General features: G+C 36.3%; 1 protein-coding gene across 1 annotated transcript in view; it reads left to right on the forward strand.

Annotated features, from left to right (window-relative positions):
* Nucleotides 1–27,270, forward strand: part of TNKS (tankyrase) — a 206,421-nt gene that overhangs the window by 130,755 nt on the left and 48,396 nt on the right. Inside the window, exons 6-12 of the mRNA XM_044225548.1 lie at nt 2,535–2,629; nt 4,078–4,144; nt 4,454–4,640; nt 9,162–9,283; nt 10,795–10,886; nt 10,979–11,057; nt 25,490–25,661. Coding sequence (XP_044081483.1) covers nt 2,535–2,629; nt 4,078–4,144; nt 4,454–4,640; nt 9,162–9,283; nt 10,795–10,886; nt 10,979–11,057; nt 25,490–25,661 — 814 coding nt within the window. The remainder of the gene's footprint in view (nt 1–2,534; nt 2,630–4,077; nt 4,145–4,453; nt 4,641–9,161; nt 9,284–10,794; nt 10,887–10,978; nt 11,058–25,489; nt 25,662–27,270) is intronic.

Consider the following 27,270-nt stretch of genomic DNA (forward strand, 5'->3'; position numbering starts at 1 on the left):
TCTGAAGGAAGCTTCCCTACTGTATTGTAAAGTCCAATTCAGTCCTGAAGGTGAGCCAAGATAGAGTAATAGAAACTAATTTTACCTTCCCTCTTGAAATTATTTTTTTAAAAAAAAAGCTAAACAAAATATATGAAACAATGGTTTTCAGAAACTGGACATCAGGCAGTACATGGAAGTGATCCCTGAGAGATAAGCATTAAATAATTCAAGTTGTGTGATTGCTCCAGCTTACTGCCTAGAAAGCATTTCCAGTCCTTAAATCAGAGAGAGGAAGGCCAGGGGGAGCCCAGTGATCTCCCTGAGATGAGAAGGTGGAATTAGGAGCTTGGGAGACCACGTGGCAAGAGTTAGCAGGTCCATGGAGGGCCAGTGAACGGAGCACTGCAAAGAAGAGAGTTCGAGAGATCTGCACAGTTTCCCTGACTCATTTCAGCTGAGTACTGATTAGAGGAGTCTGAGGAAGCCACACGGGGTGATAAAAAGAACCACTGAAAGAGAATTAGAGGTAGCAACCCCGGCACGTCAAGTTGCACCGCATCTGTGATCGTTCTGCTGCTACCAGCCAGACTGGGCAAACTTCCTCATTCATCAGCTATCATAGGGTACTCAGAAGGGTCATACCTCCCTGGAAGGGGAAATTAGTCCTAGACTCAAGGTTGCTCTGGTTCTGTTTAACAAAGCTTAAAAATAAGCTTTGAAAGCAACCTAATATGTATCTTAAAATTTATAAATATATATGACATACACATATATTCATAATCGTAATTGAAGTTCCCTAAAGAGAGAATGGTGGGAGAGAGAGGACAGAAAAAAATACTTGAAAAAATAATAGAATATTTTCCAAAGTTGGTGAAAACTACAAACCACAGATCTAAGAAGCCCAGCAAGCCCCAAGCATCACAAAAGAAGCTGGAGAAGGAACATCAGCAGCAGAAGAGCATAGCAATGTCCTTCACAATCAGGTTGCTTGAAGCCAGTGATAAAGAGAAAGTACTAACGTATCCAAAACAGAAGCCACATGTGCAAACGAACAAACATAAGGATGTTGGCAAATTTCTAGTCCAAAATGATACAAACCAGAAGATAATGAAGGAGCATCTTTAAAATGTTAAAGGAGGGGGAGAAACAGTTTTGAAAATAACTTGATACTTGCTGGCAGTCTATTTGCGTAACATTCGACATGTGTCTGGAATCAGAAATTTGGATGGGCAAGTTGTTTGATGGTAAAGAAATTTTAATTATTTTTTATATGGTATTTTGCATTTTATAAATGTTTATATATGAAATAAAACTTTCTCTTAGCACATTTTTGAACTAGCTAGGATGAGTGATTTTATCTCTTTTACACATGAAAAGGCTGAGATGTATAGGGAATATGACTTTCACAGTTTCATAAGATCCAGGAATATAATCAGGTTTCCTGACATCCTCTCTGGGACTCTGTTCTCATCTACTTGGTCTCCTCATTATTAGCTGTGAACTGCCCAAAACTATCTCCTAAACTTGAAGATTCTCAGAATATATAAAATATACTGCCTCGAAAGCAGTAATAATACTTTTGTTATCTTGCCATTTATAGTATATGAAGAAAAGAAATTGAAAATCTTACTAAATATCAAGGCCCAAATAGAAGACAGGAAAAATGAGAGTACACTAAGGTATACTAGACCCTGTGTGAAAAACTGTTACAGTATTTAAACTTTAAGTAAGTGAGCAAAGGTGGGGAAATAGCAGTGGTTGCCCAGAACCTTTTAATTTAATGTCATTGCCTTTTTTTAAAAAAGAAGTTTGATTCTTTTCATTACCATATAAAATATGAGCAGAGAACCTTTTAATAACTTGGTTCAAATTAATGTGGCAGAAATTAGTTGGGGAGAAACTATGTTTTGTATTTATGCTGCATATATAGTACATAAAATAGAATTAAATGCTATCTTGTCGTGTCATTGCATATGATAGAGCAAATTCATTTTGACCCATTGCTAACAGCCACATGGAATGAATACGGTCCATTGTCCTTTTTGTTGCCACTAAGGTTTCTTCAAATTGTTCTTTAGAGAGGCTTTTCAACCTTCGTATTCAAGAGAAATTTTGAGAGCCATTTCTGTAGGGGAGGCCTTATGATAGAATGGGGATTGAAACACTCGGACTTGAAAAGTGGGCAGAAAAGTAGGATAAAGAAGAATGTTTCCAGTTGTGAAGAATGTGAACCCTAAAAGTCTTTCCAGAGCGCTGAGAATCGTTCCGGTGGAAAAGAAGTAAGAAAGTAGAGAAGCTGGGGTAGAGTTAGATTACTGAAGGTCTTAAAAAACAAGTGGGAGAAATAGGTGAATGACACTGAAGTTAGATTTTCCTCCCGAGATGAAGGAATTTTCTATCCAGTTATGAAATGTGACCTTCTGGCGCTTCCACTCCGCGTCTTCTGCGTGTGTGCACTTTTACTGTGTTTCAGTCTAAGTAAACAGCAATGAAATGACAAAGCAAGAATGATTTACCTCAGGAGGGGATGTGTTTTTCTTTTTCTTTTTTAGTCTACCCCTCTACATCTAGCAGCGGGCTACAACAGAGTTCGGATAGTGCAGCTGCTTCTCCAGCATGGAGCCGATGTTCACGCGAAAGACAAAGGGTAGGTGTGTCCATTTACTCCCTTGAATGGTCTCATTCAGGGATCTTTATGCTTTGTTCGCCACATCCAAAACACATAAGGTTTTTGCACACTGGACAAAGGCACCCATTTCTTTACAGCTCCTGTAGCATTTTAAGAATGTTAATAACTTCAGTTTGACTCCATTTTCATGTTCTACTTACTGAAGAGGCTTTCTCATGGTGATGGCCTAAATTAGTTAAATTTTATTGCATTTCTATTATTTGAAGTTAAAATTTGCTTCTCTCAATTACATTTACTATTTTTCAACTCAAGTGGCATTCCAGAAAGGGAGATAAAACAAACTGAAAATCCTGATAAGCCAGTAACATAGCTATCCTATTCACCTGGTATGTAAGGATCATCTTTTATGGATAAACCAAAATCATAAGTTTATAATGTTCTACTTTGGTTTTATCCTGATAAAATCCTGGACATCTGCCCTGAGAAAACTTACAAAGGTTGATGTGGGAGTGGTGGGAGATGTGAGGGACTACTAAGAAAGCAAATTCTAGAAAACTTTGTACCCATTCCCTACCTAGTCTTCAGGGCATCTAGGAAGTAGGTCTGCTCCTATGTGATAGGCTAACATTCCTCATTATCCCGCCTTAAGATCAAGAAGATACTGACCTTACTGCCCAGGTAAAGGAGGTCCCTATTACACTCCTGTGATTGGCAGCATAAAGCGAAGCAGCCCAGAGAGGAGGGTTTCTTTCACTTTGCCCCTCTCCATGTCAGAAGACATAGGAAAGGAAGAAACAACTCAGTATTTGAGACAGTGATCAGAGAGGGAATCTGTCATTCCAAATCTACTCTTTGTGGTGCTGCTTCTCTCTTGTCGGTGCCTGGTGTTTTGCCATATGCAAATGGTGTCCCAATAGTATAGGAGCACATGTGCCTGATGCTCTTATACATCTCGGTTTCCTTGTGCATGTCCAAAACCAGATGGCTATACGATAGGTGAGTCATCAAGAGAAGTGCACCACAAAAATGGCAGTCTTGGACTCGCGCAGAATGATACTTGGAGATGCAAGTTATAGGAGTTTGGATATTTCATTCTTAAGCTGGAAATTACTTTCCAAAATGAAATAAAATGGTAGAAATATTTCAACTCACTCTCTAGTAACATTTTTCTGTGATACTTGATCTATAAAGCATGCAGTGGTCAATTAACACATGTTCTTCCTTTTACTTAAATACTTTTCTAATTGGTATCTTTATCATTATATTTAAGGGTTATACACACAAGACACGAGGTAAATATAAAAAGTTAAACATTAGCTATGCCTTGTATCCTCTTACTAAATACTTTAAGATATTTTTAATATAATATTGGAATCTATTAAAATTTTGTCTCTTAGCACTTCTTGGGTAAATGACTACATTATTTGAAATTGCAGTACTTTAATTAGTGGACTTTTTTCGTTTAGTGGACTTGTGCCTCTTCATAATGCATGTTCGTATGGACATTATGAAGTCACAGAACTGCTACTAAAGGTAAGAGAAATTTTAAAATACTGAGCATTACTTGCTTTTTTTTTTTCTAACTTGTCATAAGTTTTCACATGATTTGTAAGCCAGTTAAGAGTTTTAAGAAAAAAGATGTTTTAAAAATATTACTGCTGCCTTAAAATTTTTATAACATTCACTTTATTTTAAATTGTAAAAACTGATATTAAAGAAACTAAAACCCTTCTTGACATTTCGAAGAGTCGTAGCTGAAATTTACAAGGAAATAAATGTCGTCTGTGTTTTATTTGACCCAGCGAAATGATCCCTCACCTAAAACTTTTTTCCTCCATTCAGCATGGAGCCTGTGTTAATGCTATGGATCTCTGGCAGTTCACTCCACTCCATGAGGCTGCTTCCAAGAATCGTGTGGAAGTCTGTTCTTTGTTACTTAGCCACGGTGCCGACCCTACATTAGTCAACTGCCATGGCAAAAGCGCCGTAGATATGGCTCCCACTCCTGAGCTGCGGGAGCGATTGACTTGTATGTATTTATATCCTAAACTCAGTATTGTTTGCTGTAAATTAGACTATCTCAGTTTTGTTAGTTTAGTCCTTAAACTGGTCTTCTGTCCCACTTCAATACTAACCTTCTGTTCTTACACATACACTAGTTTATAATCTTCGTTTCGGGTCCTGTGCTTTTCTTTTAAGGCTGATGAGGCTGAGTCAATCAGTAACCATTTATTGCGTGCTTACTATGTGCCAGGTACTGGAAATACAACAGCGTACAAACCAGAGAAGAATTCTTCGAGCTCACAGAGTTTATATTCTTGTACTGTGGATAATAATATTTGTTATATAACATTACTGAGTACTCACTGTTTTGCAACCCCTGTAGGATTGTACAGCCATGTTTCTAATTTTTATGTGTGTTGTATAGCCCAAGTACGATCACTTGCCCTAATTTGAGTAAGATCCTTTTTATGATTTGGTGGAATTAATAGTCTCAAATGCTGGTATATATTACCTACATATACATGGGCATGTTTTGTAAATAAACTTCTTGTTTTGAAATAGTTTTAGATTTACAGAAAAATTATAAAAATAGTACAGAGAGTTTCCATATATTCCATATCCAGTTTGCCCTCCTATCAACATCTTACATTAGTATGATATACTTGACATACATTATTAACTAAATACCATACTCTACTCATATTTCCTCAGTTCCTACCTCAGGTCTTTCTTCTGTTCCAGAATCCCATTCAGGACACCACATTACATTTACTGGTCATATCAAATACTGAGATCTATTTAATTCTATATGTGGGCATTGTAGGTTTAAATTAAACTAGGCATCACCTACCCAATATTTAGCTGGTCTCCTGATTGGTATTCTCTCTCAGGATTCAAAGAATTAGGTAACTGGACTTCAATGCCAAAGAAAATCTTTAAATGGTAACTTAAGAAAAGGGCAGCGTCAAAATGATGATAATGTCGTTTAAACTTAACCAAATTTTAAGCTGGCTTATGTTAAGACAGGAAGAGGTGCAGTTTTCATTTTGCTTAACTAGAAGTTTAAACTTATTTTGGTACTAGAACAGATGACATCAACAAGATTAAAGGCCAGCACAAACCAGATTATATCTAGACAGATGTCTTAGCAATGAATCCTTGTAGAAGTGCCTTTATTCTCCCTCCCACTCGTATGACCCTTGTTATATGTTATCTTGCATTATATAGTTCCTTCTTCTATGTGTATGTTGTCTTCCCAGTGAAATTTAAATTCTTAGAAAGACTTTTCATTTTATTATTGTCTTCTTAGCCCCTGTGCAGTGCTTTGTTACCTAATAAAAATGTCTTGCTGGTATTCGTGTTTGGGCCCATCTGTCCAACTACCCTCAACCCAGCACGGTGCATTGTGCACTATGCACAAGTTCATTGACTTGAACGTGGAACTTTTTTTATCTTTTTCTAATTTCCTTCTTTTAGTTTGTACCCAGGGCTCAGCTTTATCCCCATATCACCTTTAACTTCTTTTTCCTATCAAACATTTTGCAAATTATGAGTAGTAGTATGAGTTTTTATAGTGCATTTCACTGGACCATCTGATTCCACTGCACAGATGATGAGTTCATAGAAATTTGTATAGTTTTGTAAAAGAAGTTCCCTGATTAGAGTATTTTTCAACCTTCTCAATATTTTTTATTTTATTAAGTAAGATTCTACCAAGGAATTATTTGAAGAAAAGGATTTAACAAAGTTGGAACTGCTCTAAAAACTAAAAACTATGGTTTTCCTCATCATGTCCACTGCCTTACAGTAGGCATTCACAATTACTTTTTAAGTTCTTTTTAAGAACTTTTTAAGTTCTTAAATTACTTTTTACATTTTAAGTTCAATTACTTTTTAAGCTCTTTTTAAGAAAATTGTACAAGAGGACACCTGGGTAGTTCAGTCAGTTAAGCGGCTTTGGCTCACGTCATGATCTCAGGATCCTGGGATCGAGTCCCACATCAGGCTCTCTGCTCAGCGGGGAGTCTGGTTCTCCCTCTCCCTCTGCCTGCGGCTCCCCTGCTTGTACTCTTTCTCTCTCTGTGCCAAATAAATATAGTCTTTTTCATTTTAAAGAAAATTATAGAAGAAACAAAGAAAAACAATATTTTGATCATACCCATGGTCATAGCATTTTCACTATACACAGTTTTTTCTGCTCTTGTCTCTCTTTTCACATGTTGTTTCCATGAAGCCAAATGAACAAGGTAGTTTGGATTCTGCACATACTAGAGGAGAAAATACTGCAAGTAGCTTTCGTTCTAATTTCAAAATGCATTTGAAAAGAAATTTTTAAGGCATTTTATAAACACTAAAGTTTTCAGGGTATGTTTGAGTAATTTGCAGTTTTACTGCTTTCTTTTTAGCTACTTAAGTACTTCCTTGAGTTTTTTAAAAAGAAACCTTTATGTAACCTTTGCATTTAGAGGGACCATTATATTGTTGATAAATTTTCCATTCTCTTCTTTTTTATTCTTGAGTATACATCAATAAAATATTTTACATTTGAAGGTCAATTTGGGCAGAAATCTTTACCTTTTTTGTAAAGAGCAAAGAAAAGGAATATTTTACTTCTTGTTATTTGAGAAAATATCATGTTGTTTAATTGCATTATTATATCCCAATTTCTTGATTTCCTTAGTACTACAGTCTTATTGTTTATGTTTTTAATTTGTCCATTTAAGTTTTTCCTGAGTACCTTTACTGAACTTAAAGGAGTAATTGAAAAAATAGAATTGCTTTTATCATTTTGATATTCATAGGACATTTGTCATTAGAGGAAAAGCCAGTATAATTTGAATTCAACTGATATTTTTCTAGACTGATGACCAAAGCGAAATTGTACTTTTTATTTGAAAGCAGTTCTCAGGACATCTCTTTCCTTTGTAGTGGTCAGGGTCCCACTCCTTACATAAGGCAGTTTGTAATTCTTTCATTGATTTATCCCTAATTCTCTCATTAAAATGAGAATCTATAATTTTGTTATTTGAAAATACTGGTTTACTTTTATTTCATTTGAACTTGACTTTGAGTTTCTCATGTTTCAAATTCCTAATCTTTGAGGAATTTTGCAATGATAAGGTACCACTAAATAAAAGATTTTATAAAAATGGTTTTCCCCTGAACCTGCCATAACTTATAAATATTCAGCATTCACGCAACAAATGAGTACATACTGTACTATATAGCGAGCAGTGTGCCAGGTGATGGGACTCCCGTAGCAAATAAGGTCATGTGATATGTCCTGTGATAGAAGGGTAAATGCAACTGCAGTGGACTTCATAAGACGGAATCCTAACCCAGTAATGAGGACCATCAGGAAGGCTTATCCAGAGTATCTAAACTGAGACCTTGAACAATAATAGTAGTTATTAAGGCACGTGTGTGTGTGTGCATCGCTTTTTCTGTCTTTTGAGGGACGGAAGGGAGTAAGATGGAGAACTCAGGAGAGGAGAGAGAGGAAAAGAAAGGAATTCAGTAGTAGGCAGGTGCAAAGGCCTGCTGTGTAATGTATTCGGTTATAAACCATTTATATCTTTTTAGAATAATCGTCAACTTTTTTTTTTTAATCGTCAACTTTTTGTTAGCAAGTGGTCATATCAAAATACAAACCAGAATTGTAAAATAGAAAAAATGACTGTAAGTTTTTAAGTATTGGATTGTTTTTCATGCCACTGATTTAGAAGTCACTTTTGAGGGACCTGGGTGGCTCAGTGGGTTAAGCCTCAGCTCACTCAAGTCATGATCTCAGGGTCCTGGGATCGAGCCCCCCGTCAGGCTCTCTGCTCTGTGGGGAGCCTGCTTCCCACTCTCTCTTTCTCTGCCTGCCTCTCTGCCTGCTTGTGATCGCTGTCAAATAAATAAATAAAATCTTTTTTTAAAAATCACTTTTGAAAAAATCTTGTACAAGTAATAAAATACTGTTTTTTGAAAAATTCTCAAACTCTGATACTTCCCCATAGTTCAGTTCTTCCCTTCTCTGGGCTAAAACTATTACTAATTGGCGACTATTTTTCTAAGTGCCTTTTTGGTACCATTTCTTAGTTGTGGTGGCAATGGTAGTAGTGACGGTGCAATAAATTGTCTTCCCTCTTTTACTACTTGAATTTTCATTTCATTATATGTACTTTCATAAAAGTATGTACAGACCTATCTTTGTTGTTTAAGAGCTGTGAAGTATTCCAGTGGATGTGTGTTTGTAACTGGTTTCCATTTGGTGGACATTTTTGGTTGCTTGTGTTAAAGTGTAGCTGGAGTGTATGTGTATCCTTTGTATGTGTATCCTTATGAATTCTGAGAGTATAAAACCGTCTTATTTCAGAGTATACATTTTTCAAAAATTTTCAGTAACTATACATCCTTGTCACCTTTATCATTGTATCAATCTGCTGCTGCAATTGGTAAAATAGAGCAATATGTAAAACTAATAATTTTCTGATTTGTAATCATGCTAAAAGGATTGGTACAGATTTTAAATCTTTTTTGTCAACCATCATTTCATTAACAGATGAATTTAAAGGTCATTCTTTACTACAAGCAGCCAGAGAAGCAGACCTCGCCAAAGTCAAAAAAACACTCGCTTTGGAAATCATTAATTTCAAACAACCACAGTCTCATGAAACTGCGCTGGTAAGATTTTATTGTTAATCCATTCCTTAGGTCTGTAATACTAGTGGAGGTACAAAGGATGATTTCATTTCAGAAACCTTAAAGTAACTTTAGTATCTGAAATGCCAGGAATTACCATTTTAGTGTTGGTTGCATTATTGCTTTCATGGGTGAGGGAATAGACGTTTGCTCACCCTTGATTTGGGAATTATTTTTACTTTTGTCTTTACCCAACCATATTATAACAAATCTACTTTGGTGGCCAGTTCTTTCATAAAATAAAAGGTATGATTTTCTTTTTAGAATCTCTGAGTTTTTTTTTTTTTTTATGGTTGCTAGGTAAAGACTATTTGTTTATAGAGAGAAAATTCAAAGTATTTTCAAAGGTGCTTGCATCATCCTTTGAAGCAGTTATCCAAAGAATTATTCTTAATTATCCAGAGAATTACTATATTCATTATAGAAAAATGATAAGATTGTGATTTTTTTTCCAGACTATACAAATCATTTTTTAAACTGTTCATGTTTTTTTCTTCTAACGTCCTTTCAGAAAGATTAGCTTATTTTCCTTGTCATTGATCATATTAAGTTTCAGATGTAGGGCTGGTAAAATTATTCCTGAATTCAGAATTTAAACATACATGATGCCTATCTCACAGACCTGTAAATATGCTTCTGTTAACATTCTCACATATATCTGGCACAAATAAAGTCAAGCTGTAGTCGGTTCTTGCTGAAAACGACATTAAAAAAGTTGGCAAACTGAAATGGGCCAACTGTGTGTGCACTTAAATACATGGCCCTCAAACTGGGATCAGATGCACTCAAGCTCTCCAGGATTATGCCTGGAGATGCTCAGAGCAGCAGCGTAAACCTGACCTGCTTTTTTGGTTTGTTAAATTCATTGGCAAGTAGGTTTTTACTCTTAAAATTTTAATACAAACATTTATATAAAACAAGTTGAATACAAAAATTGTATAAATATAGGATAAAACATAAAATTTCTGAAAATACTTCTTCCGCTAAAGTCCTTCAAGTGTATTACCTTCTTTCCTGTCCCTGGGCATATTGGCTTATAGGGCTAGGAGTAGTTCTGCGGCAGGGTTTGAGAACCATTGATTTATGTGACTGACAAGCTCATGAAGGATTGACTAGATCAGGTGAGGGTATCTGTGGCTTTGGAGAGGCCGCATTCTGATACCTTCAAATAAGTATATACTGGAGAATTATTTATTGTCTAAAGGATAAGAAAGTCTCTCTTAGTGCTTAACTAAGATAATTTCACCTTGGTTTAAAGGCATGTGTCTTATTCTTTCAGTGTATCTAGAAAGAATTTGATCATCTCCATAATGTAAAATATATATATTTTTTTCCAATTTATTTATTTTCAGAAAAACAGTATTCATAATGTAAAATATATTAAGTGTGTTTTGACAGAACAGTGTTCTAAATAATCAGCAGATGCTATTTAATTCTGGAATGACTTTTAAATAGAAGTTTATTTTATTAACTTAGTTGTGTTTACTTTACAGCACTGTGCTGTGGCCTCCCTGCATCCCAAAAGAAAACAAGTGACAGAACTATTACTTAGGAAAGGAGCGAATGTTAATGAAAAGAATAAAGAGTAAGTGTAATTGCAGAAGAAGTTGTGCGGTTCTTAAAGGGGAAATGTAACAAAAGTTAGGAAATTTCCTTTTCCTTTTCTCCTCTCCATAGTTTCATGACTCCCCTGCACGTTGCAGCAGAACGAGCTCACAATGATGTCATGGAAGTTCTACATAAGCATGGAGCAAAGGTAAGCCACACCCTGAAATGAGATGTCAGACTTGGAATTGGGTAACTAGCCCCGCTTTAGACCCTTGCTCTTCTCTCTGATTTTCCTGGAGAAATGAATTTTCTAAAGGACTGTTACCATGTATTTGAAGTCATCTAGTCTCTTTTAAAACTGATTTAAATCTTGTTACTAATGAAAATAATCAACTGTGTTTTATTATACTTTAGTGCTGTTCTGTAAAGTGATAAAATGTAGCTACGGTCTTATCATTCAAAATCCATTTAACTTTACATTGTTTTACAATAGTACTGGAATTGGTCGATTTTTTTTTTTTAAGATTTTTTTTTTCCAATTTATTTATTTTCAGAAAAACAGTATTCATTATTTTTTCACCACACCCAGTGCTCCATGCAAGCTGTGCCCTCTATAATACCCACCACCTGGTACCCCAACCTCCCACCCCCCCCTCCACTTCAAACCCCTCAGATTGTTTTTCAGAGTCCATAGTCTCTCATGGTTTTTTTAAGATTTTATTTATTTATTTGACTGACAGACAGATCACAAGTAGACACAGAGGCAGGCAGAGAGAAAGGGAGAAGCAGGCTCCCTGCTGAGCAGAGAGCCCGATGAAGGGCTCGATCCCAGGACCCCGAGATCATACCTGAGCTGAAGGCAGAGGCTTAACCCACTGAGCCACCCAGGCACCCCTGGAATTGATAGATTCTAATAGTCAACATCATTGATGGTTTATCAGAATAATTTATGTAAGTAGTAGAATATTGCTGCTTATTCTAAAGAACACTTTTGTTCCTTCAAACTGGTATTGATAATAATTTTCTCAAATAACCTCGACACTAAAGAAATATGAAATTTTGGGGTAACCATTTTTGTTGGCATTGTCTGAAGTTATGAATCACTTGAGGGAGGAAGGAAGCAAACTGGTGGTTTTTTTGAGAGGTGACTTGAAATTGGAAATGTTTAAATCCTCAAGAGTATATATTTTAAAGCAGAAGTCTCCAGTGTAGACATTCTATGGAACATACAAGATGAGCCATTGGGGACAGGAAAAAATATGAGAATTTTAATTTACTAAAATAGTAATTTCCTAATTTATGAATAAAGAAATTAACATTTGCTGATATTTAATACACAGATTGTTGCTGGCTCACTCATCAGGTCCATGTGTCAGCCTGTCGGAGTCAGCTCAAGGTGTTTCCTGAGGAAGAATGGGAGTCTGAGTAGCAAGGGACTGGCACTGACAGACTCACTCATCTGTTCACTTTCAGCATGTCATGACATATTGTACTTTTCACATGCCCAAATGAGTAAATTTATGGGTACTATCCTAAATGGTGGGTCCTTCATAAATAACATTGGAGATAACCCAAGGGAATGACAATCTTAGAGCAGCAAGAGGTTATCTGGCTATTTAATGAATTAGTATTTTCAAGAATTGTCATACTTAGTTGTGCTTTTTATTTTTCTTTTAATGAAAATAAGAGGTTTGAAAATTTGTCATCACCTGTGATGACAAATGACATGTGCATAGGTATTTTTTACTTGTATGTAGGTACTTTTTATGAAAAGAAACATAATCAAACCCTTGAAGGCAAATACTACATGTTTCAAGTAAATGGGAAAATGACTGCATTTTTAAAGAAACTTTAAAAAATGAAGAATACATTTGAGAATAGATTTTTAGAAAATGTCCGCTGTTTTGGGAATTTTTTTTTTTTTTTTGCCAAAAAATGATGTAAATGTATCACTCTGCTGTTTTAGCTACATATAATTTAAAAACTTGAAAAACACAATTTTCTAACCTGTTTGAAAGTCTTCCTTAATCTGTGTTTAGATGGTTTTTGAACCTATTAGAAACATCAAGAAAGATGCAATTTTACTAGCAGAATTTCAGTTAAAACCTTATTATAATTAGTAAATTACATTAAAAATAAGCATTTTTATTTACTAGGTAGTGCTAACAATGCACCTTTTTCAGTGGCTTTACATGTCTGTTATATCTTCCGAGCTAAAGTGATTAATGGGACAAACTATTGAAAATGAACTTAAAATCAGACCCTCAAATCTACCTCACAATTTTTTATAAGATTTTTTTAAGGTTTTCTTAAGTGAGCCAAAAGATATTTTGTAAACTAGTAATTAAAATATTATTAAAATTTTTCATTTCTTCATCTCTTTCCCATCCTTTATTATAATTCTCTTTCTCTGTAAGTTTTACATCTATCTATTATGTATTGGTATAGCACTGTTTGTTACAATTTACAGATGAGCATATATATTTATGGAATGAGTTCTCAAAATATTTCTACACTCATAAGGTTCACAATTGAAAAATTTGGGTATCCCTGCTTTGAAAGGACCATTGGTGTTTTTATATAAAAAAGTGAGGATGAACTGGAACGAAAGGGAACAGAGTTCTACAGATTCATTACCTGCTTTGAGGGTACGACTAGGGCATTGTTATATACATAATGTCTTGTGGCTCTGTCAAGCAGAAAACACTAAGCGAAGTGGGCTCTCTGCTGTACTTAAGAGCATTGTATGTTTATCATTGACCTATTTTTTTAAAATAGCTTATAGCATTTATAATGTTCTTGAAAAACCATGAACAATGCCCTTCATTTTTGGAAAATATCTATTTGTTGTCTCCCATGGGTCATTTTGTTTCATGAAGTTTCAATGAAAAATAACAGTATTTTATAAACTGACCCAGTCAGCGTGATTCGAGGTCTGTGGTTCTTTTTCTGCTCTTCGTGTTCACAACACCTTCTCACCAATCATGTCTCAGTCCATCAGTGGAGCACACCTGGTTTTAAACACCCTATCAGTGATAGACAGTGACTTTCAGGCTTGTTTACCCTCCCTAGTCCTTCCACTACAGTTCATCTAATCGAGAACTCCTACTATTAGGCACTTTAAAATAGAAAAAAAAATCATTTTTCATCAGGGTCATGAACCAAGCAACAAGTGCCAGCTGCCACCCTCCCATTTGCTTACTCCCGTTCCCAGGCAGGCTGCTGTCCCTCAGGGTTGATTTATCAGGTGGCTAATGTGTTCGTAAAAACTCCCGGTAAAAACCCAGCTTAGCTACCGTTGAGCCCCAGTGTTTGCTTGCTTCATGTCCTTTCTGGAGAACTCATGGTTTCAGTTTGACTTTTGGACAACTTATGCTTTCCATTTGATTCTAAAAGCACCATCTGAATGTGGTGCTTGAATTAGGGCTCAGCCCTATTACATCGTCTCTGCCATCCTGCCTCCTACCCTCCTCATGTCCAGTTCCTGAGCTAAGGCCAGTAAATCAGAAAAGGTAGAGAATTTGATAGGGAGCTCTAAAACCACTAACTAATTTGTCTTACTTAGATAAAACTTAGTATTATTTACATAAGCCAAAACATTCTTTGCTCAAAGCTTGATGATAAATATAATCAGGTTCACTGTACATGGTAAACTAAACATATTGTGACTTAACATAGAAGACATACTTTTTAGTTTACAGTCCTCTACTTTCTGGTTTTATGAACTTGAACTTCATTTCCTGGAACCTTAATTGACTCATCAGTAATATGTGGGTGTTAATATCTCCTCTATAAGCATTTGTGTGTGTCTCCACATGTGCACACATGTAAAAATTAAATGAGCTATGCATATATGAGTATATAGTTTAGTACCTGGCATACAAGCAGTACTTCGGTTACTTGTAAATATGAGCATTGTATTTTTTCCGGTTTTGTCTTTCCAAACATACTGTGTATTTCCCTTGGTTATCTAAATTTTTATAAGATTTGTAAACCAGTTCCTTTATAATTTGTTTTGGTCCACTAACTCAACAAATACTGAAATGCAAAATGATTAAGACCATGTGCTAGCTACTGTGGAAGATATTAATTTGAAAGTTTGTGCAACTACCAGACTTGAAGCTAATCCTAATCCAATTTAGTGGCATTAGCAATGGAGAAGGAAGAGAAAGGTGAAAGCCACTTACTAAGGAATAATTATATATATGGAAATGAATAGAATGCTAGAATGGACTTAGTAACTGGTGGTTAGTTCAGGGAAGTGAGCAAGTAAGAAAGAAATACTGGTTTTCTATACCTTGATAATTTTGTACTTAGAGTTAAGGACATGTAGCTAAAACTAGTGGTTGAAAATAACAGCACTAGAGTATGAATAACAGTCTAGGATTAAAGAGATCTTTTGGAAAGCCATCAGTATGGTGATCATGCATTGCAAAGTCCTGGTAGAGAAAATATGGAAAGATGAGTTGAGAGTTAAGGAAATGACCTTTGCAGATTACTGTGTTTAAGGAGCAGCAATAGGAAGAGAAAACAGACAGGTCGATCACATGTCTATTGAGTATAATAGGAATATGATGAAGCAACAGGTGATCAGTGCTGCAGGAAGAAATCAAGGTAGGCAGTGCCATTTAACTGGGCGATATTTGTGAAAAGGCTTTGGCAGCTTTTGAAGGAGGTGTTCCAAAGATACAGGGATAGAGAATTGTCTTCATTAGGGTCTTGGCAAAAAAAAAACAGCACACATGAAATGGGCAATTTGAGGAAAGTTTAGTAAGGGAATTATATACAAAGGTGGGCAAGGTTTAAGGATATGGGCAAGGGATAGCAACAAGTGGGGAAACATCATCTTTGGGCCTGAAAGGTCAAGGAAAGGGAGAGGTCCCTGGAAGCAGAAGAAGGTACCTGTTTGGAGACGGCCCCTGACAGCACTTTGAGAGAGGGTAAGTCTAACCCCTACCCCCCACACTCCTGCTGCCCACCAGTGTCCTGCCATTGCCTCCCGTTAGCCAAATGTAAAAAGAACTTCGAAAACCAAAAGCACTCATTGATATGATCCATCTAGGTGAGTGTCCCAGGACACAGAGCAGGGTGGAGGATGGATAGGAATCTGGAGGGGCAAGCAGGCAGTGTTCAGAAAAGGGATAGAAAGCAAATGGCTAGTAAAGAAAGGCAGGTTGTAAGAAAACGGGAAGTATTCGCCGATTCATTTGAAAAATTAACTTTTATAGCAGAGTAAATTTCTGTTCCTAAAAAAAATTAATTATCTCTATCAACCCCCAGCTTTGCAAGATTGCCGTAAAGCCTAAATAGGAAGAGATATGAAGATTTAGTCTTTCGTATGGCAGGTTTTTTTCTTATTATTGTTAGCTACTGTGGCATTCTACTGCTACTGCTTTGTCTGCTGTCATTATTAAGTAGAACTTCTGTCCTGGTTGCATATGGTATTATTAACACCTAAAAATGAAAGATTTAATTCGGAGGTGCTTTTTTCATATATAAAAGCACTGCTATTTTGTCATTACTAGAGCATCTGTTAAATGTGTGGAACATGGAGAAATTTCCTTTGATTGTTCATTTGTCTTAATTTGACAGATTTATTTATATTGTATATAGAAAGAAATTGTGTCAATAGTAATTGGCATTAAATGGGCTTATTTCTCACATTGAGAAGTGATGAAGAGTCTTTGCTCACTTTGGGGAAATGTGTTAGCTCATTACAAGGACTTGATTAATGCCTTTCTAGAAATGGATTGATAAGCAGTTCATATTAGCCCAAAGATGTTAAATAAAATGCATTTAAAGCTGTAGATTTAAAGTATCTCTTATAGTTCAGATATCTACAGATTGAGCATATCAGTGTAAAGAGCAAAGGGGACAGGGTCTCAGACACATTTTAGTTACCAGTAACAAATCAGTTGAATCTAGAGTAAGCATAAATGGAAATCTGTTTATACTTACATAACTGTATGCTTACCACTTTTTAGAGATAACCTGTATTGTTATACCATAGAAAAAATCTACAGGAATTGTGCCTGAGATTCACAAAAGACTAGAACAAGAGATTTGTAAACTGTTGGGTACCTTGACTGCATTCCCTGTCTGTCTCTCTTTCTGCAGTTGCTTGGGTTTCTTTTCTTTGTTGGTCTTTGTTCATCTGTTTCATTCTTACAGACTGTATTTTTGTTTTACTTCTCTATGGCCTAAATATGGGCTTTGCAGGCCCTCCTTTACATGTCTTTGGCTTAGAAATATACCACCTGCAGCTACTGTCTCTCCTTAGTCTCAGGGACAAGAAGGGGAGAATCTGAATAAGGCTGCGGTTTGTGCACATGGCCATTGGATCAGTTCCCGCTGGTCTTATCAGCTGTGCTTGGGGACTGGTTTCTAGACAGTTAGGGCATGTGAGGAGGTGAGTTCCCTTTTAATAAGTTCGAGTTCAGCTAGTAAACAATCTAGTTTCATGTCTTTCTAATTATATTGAAATTTAACTTCTTAGACAAATTTTATATTCTGTAGTGGGTTCATAACACAGTAAAGGATTAAAAACCTTTTAAAATGGGGCACATGGGTAGCTCAGTCAGTTAGGCATCCGACTCTTGGTTTTGGCTCAGGTCATGATCTCAGGGTCATAGGTTGGAGCCCTTCACTGGGCTCCATGCTCTGCAGGGAGTCTGCTTGACATTCTTTCTCCCTCTGCCCCTCCCCCAACTTGTGCGCTCTTTCTTGCTCGCGCACACGCTCTTGCTCACACTCTTGCTCATACTCGCTGTCTTGCTCACACTCTCTCTCTAAAATAAATTTTAAAAGTATTTTTTTAAAAAGGAAGGACCTTTAAAGTGAAATATTGATTACTGTATCAGAATTTTAGCTCATTTTGTCTATTTCATTCCTCATAGGAGAGGCTTTAATTATATCCATCCTACCATAGATAACAATGCTTTGTTTGTATCTGTAAAAGCTTTGAAATCAAATTAAATTATACTCTTAACCCAGATAAAGTAAGTCTATTATTTTCAGTATTAAACAATTTTGTTGACATTGGCATTTAACTTTTTTTTCCCCCCTCACATTTCTAGGGAAAGAAGAATGTATATTTTTCGGTTAGAGAATATTTTAATAGTTGGGTACCTAGATGGCTCAGTCACTTAAGCATCTAACTCCAGATTTAGGCTTAGGTCGTGATCTCAGGGTGGTAGGATCAAGCCCTGTGTGAGGCTCCTTGCTCAGAGGGGAGTCTGCTTAAAATTCTCTTTCCCTTCCTCTCCCTCCCATGCATGCATGTGTGCTCATGCTCTTTCTCTCAATTAAATCTTCTTTTAAAAAAAGAATATTTTAATAGTCTAGTGTTTGCTCAGTATACACATTAGTATGATGAAAATAATATCCTTTATCACCAGAATTTACCGATTTACTGTTCTCATGAACCATTCACTTACAAACACCACCTTGTACAAAGCACTGTACTTGTTACGGTGTTACAAGGCTATATATGAAGTTTTAATTTGATCAAGAGTCTTCTTTTAAGAGACTTAAGATCTAGTAGTAATAGTCTTATCCAGCACAGTCAACTTGAAAGTGAGGTATATAAGAGAAATACAGGTAGACTGCTATTCAGAGAATAGTTACTTCTGGTGGGAGTAACGGGCTGGGGGAGAGATTAGAGAAATTTCATTTTTAAAAAAGTAGGATTTTAGCTAGGAATGTTCAAGGATTAGATATATAGAAATTGGCAAAATACAAATAATGTATTTTAAATAATGACTCAGGAAGGCAAAGGAGTTAGAAGTTAATGGTTAGTGAGTCCAGTGGTTACTGAAAAGGAGAGTGTAATGAAAATCTTGAAAAGATGTGTTGGAGCAAGGTCTTGATAGTTTCATTTGGAGAGTTTTGATTTTGCTCTCATAATACTTGGAGAGCCACTAGAAAATTTTGAATAGGCAGGTGGCATGCATAGAATCCAGCTTCAGAAAGAAAAACACTTCCTAGAAAACTGTCTTATAGAAAGCCAGTTACAGAAATGTAGACTCAGGGTATGGACATTGTATCTGGCATAAAGATTTAGCAGTACTCAACAAAATTAGTGTTTTAAGATTTTTGTAGAAAGAGACAATAGTAAGATAATGTTTCTTACCTTCAAACTAAGACGGTTATAATGTGCTTGCCACCTGTTCCCTGGGTTATGGTCTGTCACCAGGACATAGACCTATTTCAGATTCCTATCTTTTACTCCTTTCTTGCAGATTTATGAAAGCCTGTCATTTCTTTTTTTTTTTTTTCCTCTTCACTTTCACTTTCAAAGTGGCCTGATTTAGGGGGAAAGTACATTGTCATTCTAGCTAAAGGCATAGAGGCTGTTTTTAATTCTGAGGTTACTTGAAATTCAGATTGAAATAGACCCATGTTCAACAGCTAAAGTAGAATTACAGTGTGAGTTAACAATAGATGATTAATTACAGAAATACCACAGAATAGTTCGTGATTTTATTACCAAATGAGTGATAGGGACAATGATAGCTTTAAGTTTAGGAGAGAGATGAACTCAGTCTCAAGGTTAACACTTTGAAACTAGGCTTTTCACACTGATTCAAATATTGAGAGACTCCGCTCAGCCATTTCCTGATAGTCTGCATGCTGGTTTCCAGGATTTTGGCGGGTTTGAATCATGCTTTTATACCCTATATATTTCAGGCCAAATGCTATTATGGTTTTTTGTTTTTTGGGTGTTTTTTTTTTTTTTTTTAAGATTTTATCCATTTATTTGACAAACAGAGATCACAAGAGGGGGTAGGGGAGCAGGCTTCCTGCTAAGCAGAGAGCCCAGTGCTGGGCTTGATCCTTGGACCCGGAGATCATGACCTGAGCCGAAGGCAGAGACTTAACTCACTGAGCCACCCAGGTGCCCCTGCCATTGTGGTTTTATATCATTTATCTAATTACCCCTGTAAGAAAATCATTAATTACTACTTAGAACTAGAAAAACATGCATACCTCAGGTTTCTATCTCTAGATAGAAGGGAGAAAAGGGAAATGTGTTTTGTCTCTAAAACTGCCAGATATGTTTTTCTTCTAACATCTTCTGAATATGTATCTCAAGCCAGCCCTAGCCACACATTACCACACATTATATGTAGCATTTTTCTTAAAATTTGAGGCAATTTCTGTACTTTGGTGAAAATAATCTCCTCAGTGCTGAATGGTAAGAATCTTTGATGACGTCCTCTATCATATCCTTATGGTAGAGATTGTGATGGAGGGGAATAGAGAGGACCAGGTCTAAAGAAGTCTTGATCAGAAAAATTGATGTAACACTCCCTATTTTCTTCTGGAAGTATGTATGTTGATGATTCCATAGATAGATAGATAGATAGATATTAAAGTTGTCCAGGTGCTTGGGTGGCTCACTCGGTTAAGCGTCTGCCTTTGGCTCAGGTCATGATCTCAGGGTCCTGGGATCAAGCCCCGCATTGGCTCTCCGCTCAGCGGGGAGCCTGCTTCTCCCTCTCCCACTCCCCCAGGTTGTATGCCCTCTCTCAGTGTCTCTGTGTGTGTGTGTGTGTGTGTGTGTCAAATAAATAAATAAAACCTTTAAAAAAAAGAATTAAAATTGTATCTCCTTAAAGTAAGAATAATAAATTCATGATGGCAATATAAAATCTGTCATTTTTTTTTAGGTTAAAAATACAAAACTTACAGAGAGCAGTGTGTGTGTGTGTGTGTGTGTGTGTAGCTATTTCATTTGTAAGTTCTTTTTTTTTTTTTTCCCAAAGATTTTATTTATTTATTTGACAGAGATCACAAGTAGGCAGAGAGGCAGCAGAGAGAGAGGAAGGGAAGCAGGGGAAGCGGACAAGTAGGCAGGCAGCAGAGAGAGAGGAAGGGAAGCAGGGGAAGCGGGGCTCAATGCAGGGCTCAATGCGGGGCTCGATCCCAGGACTCTGGGATCATGACCTAAGCCGAAGGCAGAGGCTTCAACCCAGGCACCCTAATTTGTAAATTCTTAGAAGAATCCTTGTGAGTGAGCAATCTCATTTATTTGGTTATCTCAGCTTGAATGACCCTTTTAAGTGCTTAACTATATGCATAATACTAGATTGTATTTGGGGGGTTGTTTTTTTTTAGAAGTTTAATCCTTACATAATAATATTTTAAATGTTGGTAAGCCTGTTTTTTGACCAAGTGATGAATTATCAGTGTGTATGAGTCAAAATTGCCAAAGCCAAGAAGACAAAAAGACAGTGTTGTCTTGACTTTCAGGTTGTCATGGGCTTTAGTTGGCCCTTTTATCCAGTGCTTTCAATTACAGATTTTGTAGATAACATGCTCAAGTTATTTATTTTCCTGTATTTCTCCATCAATAGAGTGAATTACTATCAATTCCCAATTATATAACTTATAGAATAGTAGTAGAGTAATAAATCCAAACTTATGGGAACCATTAAACAATTAGAGTTCCCTATAACTCTATGGGATCACAGTGAAATATAAAACATCACCCTTTTTCACTGTGAAACTGAATTAGAGCAGCAATGCAAATCCTGCCAGATGACCCATTGTTAAAATCAGAGAATGGGGATTAACCTGTAGTCCTATAAAATGGTTACTGTTGCCCTTTAAAACAAATTTATCACCTGCCTTGGAAGGCACATACATTTTGGATTTTATTGCCTTGAACCATTTCAGAATACGTATGTGGAAGGAAAAAGAGTAGATAGACTACTTTGTAGAGAGCCTTGATTGTATCATCTGCCTGCTTGATAAAAAAATAAATAGCAGAGCATCAGAGTACTGATAAGGTTAAATATAAGAGGAAGTTAGGGATCGTAATTTTTGTATTCAATTTTGAATCATTTTAAAGATCAGTAATGGCTCCAAAGACAGCTGATTTCCCTCCAGCAATCACTGTTTCCTTTCTTCTTTGCTTCAGAATAAAGATCAGCAAACATGTTCTTAAAAGTCCAGATAGTAAATATTTTCAGCTTTTTGGGTACTTACATAACCATTTTAAAAGCAATCATTTTAAAAATATAAAAATCATTCTTCACTTGCAAACAGTATAAAACAGTCCCCTGCTTGGAATTAACCCACAGATCATAGCTTGCCAACTCCCTCTTTGGAACTCTATTTTGTTCAGAATTGGGAGTTTCATGGAAGCCTGGATTGGGAACAGTTTTGGTAATTTTATTCTCCTTACTTGTGACTGGTATAGGCATCGTTTGGGGAGGTGTTTTTGGCCCTAGCCGTAAGAAGTCAACTGGGAAAACGCTCTTCTTTTTTTTACAATAGATGTATAAAACATTCTTTTTGGCTTTGGAGTATGGAGTTGATGGCATAGAGCTGCCACCGTCCTCTTTTGACCATAGAAGGACAAGCCTGGAGTCCTGAGATTAGGGTATCTGAGAAATTGACATTTGCTTCTTTTGAGGACATGCTCCTATGAGGGTTTTCCTCACAAAAACCCTTGTCGAATGTCTGTTTAATATTTTCCCTGGCCATCCATTCTTGTTCATTCTCTGATTTGTACAAAATATCACCACATTGTTCTAGTTTTGTTTTGCTTGTTTCTGTGGAATGAGTGCTTCTGTTAAATATCGCTGATCCTTTACTACAGCTTCTCAGTATGTCACTTTTGCTGGCTGATAAAGTACACGGTCGATACCCTTTTGTTGCTACAGTAACAATTTAGAGTTCGAGGGGACAATTCTCTCATAATAAAAAATATGTACATTTTCTAAAGCAAAGAATTCTGTGTTACACTGGTCTGTCTTGTAGTTTATCTGGAAAATTTGATTTTCTGAGATACTAGAATCTAATGCCACCTATGGAAATGAGTGGATGCCGTATATACGTCAATAGGGATGAAAACATAAAGCTTCAGTATATGATTAAGGTTTTAACTTCCTAGCATTATCAATCAGTCCTCATCAAATGGTTGGAATTTTTTTCAACAAGACATAAAAAATTCCTCTTATAAATGATCTCTAACAGCGATTTATACATTATTCTATTTTTTTTTTTCACTTATTCACATAAGCTGTCCTAGACCTTGTGTTTCTGGGGAGTGGGGAGGACAGAGGAGAAGAATTACATTTAAGATCAAGTCATAATTTCTGCTTTTAAAAAGCTTCCGATTTACATATAGCATCTAGCACCACGCCTAATATCGGGAAATGCTTAGTAAACGTTAGCTGCATCCCTTTCTCAGACTTTTTAGGAGGTAAACAACTTAGTTGTAATTTTGACAGCTGTATACAAGATAAGGAATATGAAACAGAGAATGATAGCTTGGTAGAGAAATGAGAACGTGTCAGCAGAGATGCAGAGGTGCATTCAGCACCACCCCTCCAAAACCGAGAGTAAAGAGAAACAAGGAAAGTTAATGGAAATAATATTAGTGAGTGGTGTTTTTTGCCCAAACTCATTCCATTCCACAAGTGCATGCCCCAGAGTGAGTGAGAGACAGAAGGGAATCTGTTGTTTCCTATATTGTGCTCAATTTCACCAGGTTTATGTATCGAGACAACCTCTCCTTACACATAGTGTGTTTAGTGTTTAAAGACACTATATGACTTTGGGGTTCAGTTGATCTGCTGATACATTGAAGGCAAAACTGGCCAGTGTTGAATTTGCTAAGAAACCTTGTATCTGTCTCTACCATTACATTGTCAAGGTATTTGCAAGGATAATATTGACCAAAGGCAGATTTTACATTTTGCGGTGACTTTAGAAACTAACACCTTCATAAAACAGGGTTCCAGGGTAATCTGATAAAGCTGCAGCACAGCAAGCCTATCAAATGGTGATGAAAAAATAGAGTAGAAAGAAAGATAGTGTAAAAGTAAATTACAGATGGTCTTAAATGACATGCTGAGGAGTTCATGTTTATTTGAAGGCACTGAAGAGTCACTGAGTTTGAGCTGAAAAATAACTTAGTAATATCTGTATTTTGAAGTAGTAGTTGTCAGACCACGTTCCCATGACTTAGCAAATTGTACTGAGGATTTCGGTCACTATAATTAAATAATTTAATGGGTTTCTTACCAAATTTCCAGAAAAATATTAATGATTAGAATGTTCCCAATTTTAAGTTTTTCTCATGTGGTGAGGTAACAAAGAAATAGAGAGAAAGTCAAGAGGTTTAGTTTGGTAGCCTGTGTTTTCCATCAATACATGCTTATGGCTGTGCTTTTATGTTGCTTATGTATAAACAGTCACTTTTCTGCTGGCAAATGAGACCTCTAATTACATATATCAGTATGTCATGACAAATTTTGTGACACTCCATTAAGAATTTAGATAAACCCTTGCCTGAAAAAGTGTGACAGCCTTACTTAAAATGATGGAAGACTGAGACATGGAGATCAGTCGTCTTAAATCTTTTCTTTCCTTAATCTTGTATTGGGTGGGTATGCATAAATATGCTAGAATAATCTGCTAGCATATATTTGAGAATTACTGTCTGCCCGGAAGAGGATCCTTCTAGAAAACTCAGAAAACCTGTATAATACAATCCGTAATCTCAATAGCCATAACAAAAATTGGCCCCATGTTAAAATTTGTAAGATGGTACTAACTTGACGTGGGTATTCAGAAAGTCAGTAATCACCAAGCCTTCGAGTAATCAAGACTTCTTAAGAAAGCTCAGACTTGTACTGGATTTCATAATCCAGAAAGTCAGAAAGAAGGGCTACTCTGAAAGAATCAGCATGTACAATGAACATGGATTTTGGTCGGATTGGAATAGAAGGTACTTACAGGAGCATCCTGGAAAACAGGTTTGATCAAATTATGAAGCTGATCCCAAAGTTGAATGTTATCTTAAAACTAGCTAAATTATTCTTCCTTTATAACTTCAAAGTTTTAAAAATGGAACATTTGAAAATTTAAATCTTTGGGGGGCTGGTTAAATGTGTTGGTAATTCAGGCACTAGTAATTCAGTTTAGTAATGAGGGTATTCTATTAAAATTATTTACTAAAATTAGAAAAGAAATGTAATTAACTACTTTTTTTTAGATTTTTTATTTATTTATTTGACAGAGAGATGACAAGTAGGCAGAGAGGCAGGCAGAGAGAGAGGGAAACAGGCTCCCTGCTGAGCAGAGATCCCGATGCGGGACTCGATCCCAGGACCCTGAGATCATGACCTGAGCCGAAGGCAGCGGCTTAACCCACTGAGCCACCCAGGCACCCTGTAATTAACTACTTTGACTGTCTTCGCTTACATATTCTGTAGTCTTCATGTTACAGGAGCAAGTTTGGTGAAATCCATTCATCCAGAAGTATTTCATGTACATCTGGCATGTACATGTACATGTGGCAGGCAGTGAACATCGGAGTCCCAGCCCTCATAGACCTTGCATTCTAGTTGTTGAGGGGAGTGGAGGGACTGGAAGATGGACAGGAAGACAGTCATTCAGGGCAGGGATGAGTATGTTGTAGTTTTCAATAAGACAGTCAGAGAAGGATAACTAAGAAACTGACATTTTTTCAGAAGCAGTCACCGAAAAGTTAATAGTAAATAGACTATGGCATTTTTCAGATGCTTTTGACAGTTTTATTTTTCTCATAAGAATTTATTTGCTAGGGTGTAAAATGGAACAAGTAGATACTCAATTCTCTGTTCCCACCCAATGGTTTTACAGATGAACGCACTGGACACCCTTGGTCAGACTGCTTTGCATCGAGCTGCCCTCGCCGGTCACCTGCAGACCTGCCGCCTCCTGCTGACTTACGGCTCCGATCCTTCCATCATCTCCTTACAAGGCTTTACAGCCGCGCAGATGGGCAACGAAGCCGTGCAGCAGATTCTAAGTGGTGAGTTTAAATAAATAAGTAGTACATTCTGGCCTTCCCGCTTCATGTCCGCTGGTAGAAACAGACAAACTCTGCACCACTTGTTTTAAGTCACTCTTTGGAACACTTTCTTTGCCTGAATATTTTTCATACCTTTCCTTGCTGGCAGTTTAGCCTGAGGCCCTTCCTATCAACCTTTTTGGTGGAGTGAGGTAGGTGTCAGGGAAAGGAGACATAGACTCTTTCTCTCTCTTTTTTTTTTTTTTTTTTTAGTTTTAAATTGAAAACCTGACTCATGGGTGTTATGGTCAAAGGTGACTTAAAGCTCCTATAAATGGTGTGGAATTATGGCAGCTCTAAAATCTGTCAGAGAAAATAAGAAATCATTCATCTGGTAATGATCTTTAATTTATTGTTCTTATATATGGGATAGTCTGACCGGCTTTTTTTGTATTTCTTAAGGTCATTTCACTGTTAGGAAATTATCTTGTTTTTCCTAGCTTAAATGCAGTTATAAAATCTTACTGAATATTAGTGCCTACCTAGTGCAGCATTTGATATTTTATCTACTTAATGTATTGAGGGAGATTGAACATAGAACTGATATGAAAGTTGACTAGTTTTCTGAGCCCCCAAATTAGAGGAAATGACACCGTCTAGCTCTTGAAAAATGGTGAGCTAGATAGAAAATTAATTTGGTATAACTGACTCTTGCTTCCCATCCCTTTATTTTTGTCTGTGGGTTATATCTGCTCTAGAATGACATAACAGACAGAAGAGTAAAATGGAGAAGGAAAGCTACAGACTAGGAATCTGAAGTCCTAGTTACTTTCTTCTGCTGATAACCCAGGATTTCTTTGCTCCATCAGACCAGTGCCTTGTCATAAAGAATATTTTATAATATTCCCTTTTCTTATTCAGAAATGAAATGTTTAGATAATGTGACCTAATTATACAGATACCTTCCAAAAATCCCAAATTAAATACCCTATCTATAATATAAAGCGAAAATGACAGTAAGTTGACATAAAATAATTTATAATTATTGTGATAGTAATAGCTTGGATAATACAACACTAGAAGACAAAAATAAGCCCGACAAATTTCTCAAGAGCCCCGCAAAAGTATAGCACACCTGAGAATCACAACTATATTCTAAAATAGGGAACTTTCTAGGCTTGTGGAGCTCATATATGTATTGTTAGAGCTGAATCAGAATATCTGTGCCACGTTTTAAAAGCTATTAATTGGGATTTACTTTCCTCATGCCAGCTCATTCGTAGATAGTATCATTCTTTTTTTTTTTTTTTTTTTTTTTGGTATCATTCTTCTTCAGTCTTAAATGGTGATCTAGAGACATTTGAAGTAAGCCCTGTCTAGAACACTTTTACATCAAAATTGAAAAGATCTAGAGGAATGAAATTTCCTATTACAGGATTGCAAGCTTGAAGTATGAAAAACATTTAACTTCCTGTTCCAATGGAGCAATAGAACATTTACTTAAAGAGGAGATAGTATCATGCTTTGATTCGAACTCTTTCAGCCTTCTCAGTAAATTCTAATATAATTTCTAAAAAAGTCTGATTTTTATTAAAACATTCTAAATTTTTTTTACACTTTTACCAGGAAC

The sequence above is a fragment of the Neovison vison genome, chromosome 11 (assembly GCF_020171115.1).
Source record: "Neovison vison isolate M4711 chromosome 11, ASM_NN_V1, whole genome shotgun sequence".
Classification (NCBI taxonomy): domain Eukaryota; kingdom Metazoa; phylum Chordata; class Mammalia; order Carnivora; family Mustelidae; genus Neogale; species Neogale vison.